The 8,287-nt window shown below is 41.5% G+C and overlaps 1 protein-coding gene across 1 annotated transcript; it reads left to right on the top strand.

Moving 5' to 3' along the window:
• Positions 1–199: 199 nt before the first annotated feature.
• LOC133507651 (neuronal vesicle trafficking-associated protein 1-like) lies at positions 200–8,279 on the top strand. The gene is made up of 5 exons (XM_061832926.1): positions 200–383; positions 612–757; positions 1,436–1,552; positions 3,416–3,526; positions 5,051–8,279. Exons 2-5 carry the CDS (start codon positions 629–631, stop codon positions 5,252–5,254), a joined length of 561 nt encoding a protein of 186 aa, XP_061688910.1. The 5' UTR covers positions 200–383; positions 612–628; the 3' UTR covers positions 5,255–8,279.
• The last annotated feature ends 8 nt before the right edge of the window (positions 8,280–8,287 follow it).

The following is an 8,287-nucleotide window of genomic DNA, read 5'->3' on the forward strand; positions in this document are numbered from 1 at the left end:
AAACAACTGAATGTTTGTAAACAGCAGAGGTGGACGCTATGCATGCGGCGGTTCCACTGTGGCGTCCCCAAACGCTCGCAAGTGAGAGACAGCGAGAGAAAGGGAGAGAGAGAGAGAGAGAGAGAGAGAGAGAGAGAGTGAGAGACGTGCTCAGAGGATGCAATGAGGACGTTACATCACTTGCAGTGCAGCATGCAGCATGTAGAGGGACCGACGCAGCCTGGCCAGATTGTGCACCAGCTCCTCTCCTCCTCGCAGCGGCTGCGTCACAAATCGAGGCGCTCCTGTTTATGACACAATCGACAACACACGGCGCCCTTTAAGGACACAAACCCCCCCGCAGACACAATCCATTTTCAAAAACAATACGCTCAGCAGACAAGGTGAGTGTTCCCGATATTTTCATTTTCATTTGCATCTCGTGTGGTTTTTCAAAGGCAGCACCTCACAGCACGGATACGATCTGCTGCTTTGTATTTCAGTTGAACCCCCAGCTTTGGGCTCAAAAGGAAGGTTTATTTCACCACAATATACTTGAAATGAATAATAAAACGCCGGTTCTTGTATCCCCATCCCCCTCTCCTCTCCTCTTCATCTCCATCCTCCTCCAGGTTGGTGCGCACACAAAATGGTTAAACTGGGGAATAATTTCAGCGAGAAAAACAATGGGAAGGGGGGCGCTGAAGACGGATTTGACACCATCCCCCTCATCACACCCTTAGATGCCAGCCAGCTTCATTTTCCTCCACCAGACAAGGTAAAGGATTATGGTGCGTTATACTTTAAAGTAAAGAAAAAGATTTGGGAGTCCTGGATGGACGTTGGAGTATCTATTTCGGGGTTGAGGAACCAACAGATTGAGGGCCGTGCAATTCTTAAAGGGTGTGTGTGTGTGATCCTCATAGAATTATTATAAAAAGGCCCCAAAACCATTTATTCCCCCATAAAACAGATATGCTGCATGATAGGAAAACCCTTCCCCATCCCTTCTTTATCTTATCCTCAACAATTATTATATTAGTATTGTTAATACACAAACAAATGCATGTTTGAGACAACAAAAGCTCAAGAGGTACAAAATAATCCACCCACCCATCCAAGCTACAGATGAACTGGAGCGGACTTCACGGGGGGAGGGGGATTGCACCTAAAAGTGGTCTGCTTACCTCAAATCCATCCATCCATTTTATTTCCTGTTTACCCTCATTAATTATATTCTTTTTTTTTTAAATCACGAAATAACACCATAACAACAGATCAGCCAATCACAAGTGTTGTCTCGGTAAAAGCAGAATGTTTGCAACAGCTCTTGCATTAGATACAAGGTAAGGTGTACCTAATGAAGTGGCTGGTACGACGACATCGTCCTAGCTAGAGAACCTATGTGAACTCTTTTTTTTTAAGTATACCTTTCTGTTTTGGTCTGTGTTTCCAGGTGGTGGTGAAGACAAAGGCAGATTACGACGGCGAAAGTAAGAAGGGCAGGATTAGAGCTCCCAAAATCGCAGAGTTCTCAATAAGCATCATTGAAGGCGTGTCCGAGAGACTCAAAGTAAGATTCAAGCTGCCACACAGGCAACAAAAATACTAAATTAGCTAGCGGATGACAACTGAAAAAATACACCTCACCAATACGATTGTTATTTTTGTAGCCAAAGACATCAGTTCTCTTAAGTAAGACATTGGGTGGGAATATCGTGCTTCTCCAAATCTGTTGCACAGTTTTTGTCAATGTTTCAATGTTCCAATGTACCTCCATGTCATTGCCATCCATGTTGGACTTTATCTCTCTCTCTCTCTACATCTTTTACCCTGTCTTCACCCGGCGGAGGTTGAACAAAGTTTACAATGTTTTCAAATGGAGGGAGTAAAAGTTAAAAGTCATTGGAAAAATGAAAGTGCAGACAGCTGATAAATCACCCTGAGCCACTGGCCATTCCCAAATGGAAATGGCTCTGACCCATTTCAATGACCCGCAACTTGACGAGAATCCATCACGCTGAGCGCTGATTCACTTGACGCTTCCCTCGCCGGCTGGCATTACATCATCTGCTGCCATGGCAATGGCCTCCAAACGGCGGCTTGTCTCCCGTCTCCCTGGCTGGCAAACGTGTCCAGTCATTGGCTGTAATGATTTGAACAGATGCTCGAGTTAAACAGTCTTGGCCAGTCCTGAGCCGATAGATTGTCATGATCAGGTGGGATCAAAACCTCTTTTCAGCTAAAACGAGCCTTGAAGTGCCGCAGGCAGTCTTCGCCACAAAGATCTTTGGGAACCTCCTGTTGCATTGCTTTGTTTGTTTGCGCCTCTGATGTGCCACCTCTAATATCGCTTGAGATTGGAAAGGAACGTCTTCTTGGGATGGACCCTGGACTACGTTATAGGCCAACCGTAGCTCTTCGACTCCTTTCATGCGGCTCTCGTGACGAGATCAAATCATATCAAAATTCTTTTTTTTTTTTTTTAATATGCGTGCGCTTTACTTGAGACTTAATTATGGTAGTTGCGAGTGGGCTTTGATTGGGTTTATTACGGCTGTTAGGGGTATTGTGGCAACAAGCTCAGTGAGTGTGGGCATGTGCATCGTTAGGTGAGCAACACGGGACTGCGCAGGCGTGTGCAAAGGGAGGGTGAGAAGGGGAGGGAAAAAAAGCGCGATGGCCACAGGGGAAGAAAAGCTTTATTGTTCCCGCCACCCAGCTCAGCTGTTCAACGAGAGATGGGAATTAACACCGAGGAGGACAACCTCAAACTCGGAGAACACGTCTCCCGTGTCTTCCGACCGCGGCCACATGACCGCAGCAGGAAAGGTCAACACGGTACCTTCGCAAAATGCTCTCAAAATTGAAGGGAAAAATGCACAGTTCAATGAAAATACAGTGGTACCTCTACTTACGAAATGAATCCGTTCTGGGAGGCGTTTCGCAATGTGAACTTTTCTAAAGTAGAAACGCATTTTACATGGAAATAGCCCAATCCGTTCCAAGCCACCCTCTCCTTTTAAAAATATCAATGCTCTTTTGCAGGAGGCTTTTCCAAAGATGAGGGCTGTAGACCTGAAACTAAAAGGCCGTTATTAGAGGATCTGCAGGACTGTGAGGGTCAATTAGCGAAATAAGTAAATAAGGGCCATGACTATGATATTTTTTTTATAAATAAATAGTACCTTAAATTAAACCTGCACACACTAAGAGCTTATGCAGAGCCTCTGTAACCAGTGTAATGTGCTCTCTTTCTTTCTGGAACTGGTCAACAGACGGGTTGCAGTAAAATGTTAGTTACTCTCTCTCTCTCTCTTGATTTTTCTTTTAATTTAGGAAGACCAGAGAGAAAAGCATTACAGTAATCAATCCAGATTAGTTGGCATGTAATTGACCGTGTGAGGTCATTATTATTTGGCGTTTCTCCTTTCAGGTGACCTTGCTGGTGATCTGTGCCCTGGCCTTCTTGGTCTGTGTGGTGTTCCTGGTAGTCTACAAGGTCTACCAATATGAGCAGCCATGCCCTGACAGCTTTGTGTACACGGTAAACACTTGTTTATGAGATCCTTGCTCCCCAAATTCATTTTCATGCTTGGTTGTTTGTTTGCTACTCATTAAAGTTGTCTACGACAGTCATTATTTCTGTCCACCAAACCAAACACAAGTCTTTGTAATCTACAGTACTTTTACTAAATGTATAGTAAAATGTCTAATCTTCACATTGTGATGACTTGAGTGCTAAATCTGAGCTTTTCAATAATCTAATTTCCATTTAAAGTGTGATCGGTTGGTGAGCTGCCATCTGTCTTTCATCACTATGTATGCTTGCTTCTATTAGTCATGAATTACAGAAAAGTGTTATAGATAATTTACTTTAATCCTTCACAGGCCAATGAAACATTTGGGGTTTTTTTCTGCCCAAGGCCACATTGCAGTTATGGTTTCCCTCAGAGGGTTGTTATGACTGAAAGCCATTTGTTTTATTGCCCCATCATCATACCATTATATGTACACAGCAAATTTATGCAACTATTTTTTATATCAAAAGTCAAGGATAATAGTTGGTTCTAGTTATTGCAAAAAGGGGTTTGGTAACAAAAAACATTTGGAATACTTCAATGTTGCATATTAAATATGACGTTTCAAAAGATCGGCACGTATTTTAGCGAGAATCATGGACGCTGACGTGATTTTTTTCAGAGACCACATAAAATGATTCAGCAGGCTACAGCTGGCCCGCGGGTCTCGAGTTTGACACAAGTGCAGTAAAAATAGATTTCTCTCACCTAACACTAGCAACACAATTAATTAAAATAACTGATTACATTATCTAGGCATATCTTTAATATAAATATAACAGAGGGTGAAAATTAACTCAATTATTAATATATCTAAAATATTACCGAATGAATGTTAATATTTTATGAGAAAAAAACATTGTGATATTCCAAGAATAAATAAATGCAACTCCACCTCTACTTAATGAAAGTACTGTACTTGTGTTTGTTGAGTTTCTTCAGGAAAACAACAGAGATGGCATGTCAAGAGCCGGCAAGGTTTTCTCTGCAGGACCAGACACTGGCACATTGTGGCCTCTATTCACAAGCTAACTTTTTATATTGGCTCCATAAAATTATATTCATTTCTTATGAAATCCATTCCCTTCATTTCATAGTATTTCCTGTGGCTGTACCATTCCTGCGCTACCGTGTTAATGCAATCACTCCAAATCCTCCAGAATCAGTAGTGCTGCCCTGCGTTATATTCAATTATATTAAACGTGGGTCTGATTCCAAATTTGCTTCAACCCAAAAACGTGGCAGTATTTTTCTGTCCTCTCATTGTTTGCTCGCCAAATATGTCAAGAACTCCTTACCACTTGTCCCCTGAAACACAAACCTGTGAACCCTTTCCAAATGCAAACTCAGGACACACCTGCTCTGGACTGCCTATTTACTTATTCCCTTGTCACGTTTGTTCGCTGACATCCCCCCGGCCCCCCCGACACAATTCTTCCATATCTTTTGACATGTTCTATCTTTTTTTATACCTCCCCTCTGCGGAGCAGCAAGGCCGCTGCATGCCAGCCGGGATCTACGGCAGCAACTTCCCTCATCAGGGTCCGGGGGGCCGCGGGCGTCTCTTCACCCTCATCAACCACTACAACATTGCCAAGCAGACCATCACTCGGTCAGTATCGCCGTGGATGACCATCATGTCTGAGGAGAAGGTCACCCAGCAGGAGACAGAGACAGCACAAAAGATGGCTTAATTGACCGGGCGTGGCCTCGCCCGCTGAGGGAGAAGAAATGATATGGTTGTGCCATTCAAGCAAACCTGAGTCCTGTCGCTAAATGTACTCGTCTTGCCTGAGGTGCTATGCTGCCTTCAACGTCAGCTGAATGTGTGGAAACTGTGATCAGGTTTTCAGCAAACTGAGGCTCGTGCTGGATTCGTGGTTTGTTTGAATAGCATATGCTGTTATTTATTGTTACACAGCCGACACAGACACACACCCGCTCACACTCTTGATGTTAACTTTGTACATAAACACATGTTCAAACTCAATTTAGTGAAATGACTGTGAACTAGCTCATGTTTGTGACACATTTAGATGATGCACGCACAACGATTAGGACTGTACTTTGCTTTTTGTCATTCTTTCAAAAAGATCTTGTAGTTGTGATCAAGCAATGTTTGCAGCATAAATGCCACACAAGTGTGAAACTTCTATTCCAAGAATTTAGTAGGAAACTATTCGGTATTACATTCAGATCTAAAATGACTTTAACCAGCGACATGGTCCTGCTGCATCACTCTACAAGTCCGAACACGTTTACTCTGGCATCACTTCAAAGCTGTATTATAGTAACAAATGTACCTGAGAATAAAGCTGCCGCTTTCTAGCAAATGACACAGCATTGTTTTGTACTGTACAAAGCCCTACTAATTTGTTGTGAAAAGTGGCTCAACGTCAACCGGCTGCACCAGCAAAGGTATTTTGCACAATTTTGGTTGTGCAGTTTGACCTAAAACTGCTTTTTCAATAATACTGCTGTCAAGTTGTTTTTTTTTTGTGAACATATCAAGTGTATTTATGTTTGCCACCATTTTTTTTTTTGGACCAGTGCTTTTTGCAGGCTACACAAGGCTACATTTCTTAGAATAGCTTTTATGCTGCTCTACTGAATGTTTTTGCTTTGATAATAGACGGTGTATTGTGAAACCTCTTGCATTTATCAATGTCATCAGATGGCAACTGCAAGCCATCGATTTTTGAACTAGTTAATTGTCCCTGATGTTTTGTTTTGCTGTACGTGTCAGTTAAATGTTCACAAATGCCTCATTTTCATACAGTATAATAAGTATCATTGAAGTGTATTTACTACATTTAATGTTAAATGAAGGATGGAAATAAAGTCGAGATGTTTCCCACCAAAACATTGTCGAATTTATATTAAGAAAAAATGTGTGTTCAGTTGACAGTGTTTTGCGTTCATTTATTTCAATTAGAGCCCCTTGAGAGCCAGCATATTTTAAAAGGGGGCCTTTCAACACAATACAAATGCATTTAGACAGGCAGCTAAGTCTACACCTCTTCTTCGTTTCCTTTCGGCTTGTCCCGTTAGGGATTTCCACACCGTGTCATCTTTTTTAATCTAAGCCTATCTCGTGCATCTTACTCTCCAACACCCACTGTCCTCCTGTCTTCCCTCACAACATTTTCTTTGGTCTTCCTCTTGCTCGTTTGCACCCAAGTCCACACCAATTGGTGAAACTTTGTAGAAACAACTTCAGTTGTTCAACAGTGCGGGGTCTCCATTCACGTATTTTGCACTTTATATTGCAACATATTTTAAAAATGAGACAGGTCTGGACTGCAGTTGTTGTTGTTCATAGAGGAGTGTATGGCTTCTGCTTTTCATCGTAGAGTTTTAACTTGCATTTGTAGATATAGCAACAAACTGTGTTAACGGACAATGGTTTTCTGGGGTGTTCCTGAGCCCATGCGGAATATCCTTTACAGAATCAACACTAGTTTTTAGTGCAGTGATGCTTGAGGGATCAAACACCACAGACATTTAATGTGGTTTTCACCCTTGCTGCATACGTACAAATGTCACCAGATTGTCTGAATCTTTGTATATTATGGATAGTAGATGATGAAATCTCTAAATTTCTTGCAATTGAGCATTGAGAAATATTATTCTGAATGTTACACTATTACCTCATGCAGTTGTTCATAAAGTGGTGAACTTCACCTTGCTTGAGCCTTTCAGGGATGCTCCTTTTACACAGAATCACAGTATTCACCTCTTTTCAAAGGACATGTTCACAAGTAGAATGTTCCAAACAGGTGTATTTTCAGCATTTCTCAACATTCTAAAACCTGTCCACGTTTCTTGGGACCATGTTGCAGGCTTTTCCAAATGAAAGAATATTTGAAGTAAAAAAAAAAAAAAAAAAAAACACCCCCAACATTCACCAATTTGAACAAGGTATAAAACAATCTGCAACTTATTGTATTGTTTCATTTAGGTTTTACACAGCATCCGGATATAATTGGAATTGGAGCTTGTATTAGTATGCAATATAACATACACAGTGTACACAACATCAGAGCACAAAATACTGTATGTGTGGTTTAGCATCTTTAAATTCACCTAACAGCTGACTTTTTTTTCCTCAGCGATTTGTGGAAAACCCACCTATTGGCTACTTTTATCGTCAGGCCACATCAAAGTATTGATTTGTCACCATGGTAGTGCAAAGGAACTATTTTGAAGTCAATTAAGTGCTTTTTCTACTATTTTGCGGTACCTACAGGCAATAACGAACCTTTTTGGGGTGAGCTAGGGGTGCCAGTTACTAGCATATTTTCGTGTCGTGGCTCGGTTTCTAGGCCCCGTGAATAGCAGGGGTAACCAGTAGATCTGTATCCCAATATATGAGGAATACAGCATATAATTAATACAGCTGATGAACTCATCTCCTTCAGTAAAAACTAACCAGAACAGGCCTTGTCCATTTGGTGGTCTCAGTCTTGTCTCAAAATCGAAATATTTAAACATATCAACTGTCTTTAATTAGATTACACCCTAAAAATCAAGAAAGATGGTTGAAAATGTCATTTAGAGTACGTTAGAGATGACACTGAGCGATGAACTGCTTTAATGGGCATACGTTCTGCTGCTGAAGGCAAAACCTTGCCAGTCTGACATTGGAGTTGGATTTTTGGATACATAGTTATGTTTTGCAAAATCAAGATTGCAAAGCCAGTGCAATTCAAGTCTAAGGGGAATGT

Source organism: Syngnathoides biaculeatus, chromosome 10, assembly GCF_019802595.1.
Source record: "Syngnathoides biaculeatus isolate LvHL_M chromosome 10, ASM1980259v1, whole genome shotgun sequence".
Classification (NCBI taxonomy): domain Eukaryota; kingdom Metazoa; phylum Chordata; class Actinopteri; order Syngnathiformes; family Syngnathidae; genus Syngnathoides; species Syngnathoides biaculeatus.

Coding starts and splice junctions, on each gene's coding strand:
- LOC133507651 (XM_061832926.1), top strand. CDS start 629: ATGGTTAAACTGGGGAATAATTTCAGCGAGAAAAACAATGGGAAGGGG. Junction 758..1,435: donor ATTTTCCTCCACCAGACAAG/GTAAAGGATTAT, acceptor CTGTGTTTCCAG/GTGGTGGTGAAGACAAAGGC. Junction 1,553..3,415: donor GCGTGTCCGAGAGACTCAAA/GTAAGATTCAAG, acceptor TTCTCCTTTCAG/GTGACCTTGCTGGTGATCTG.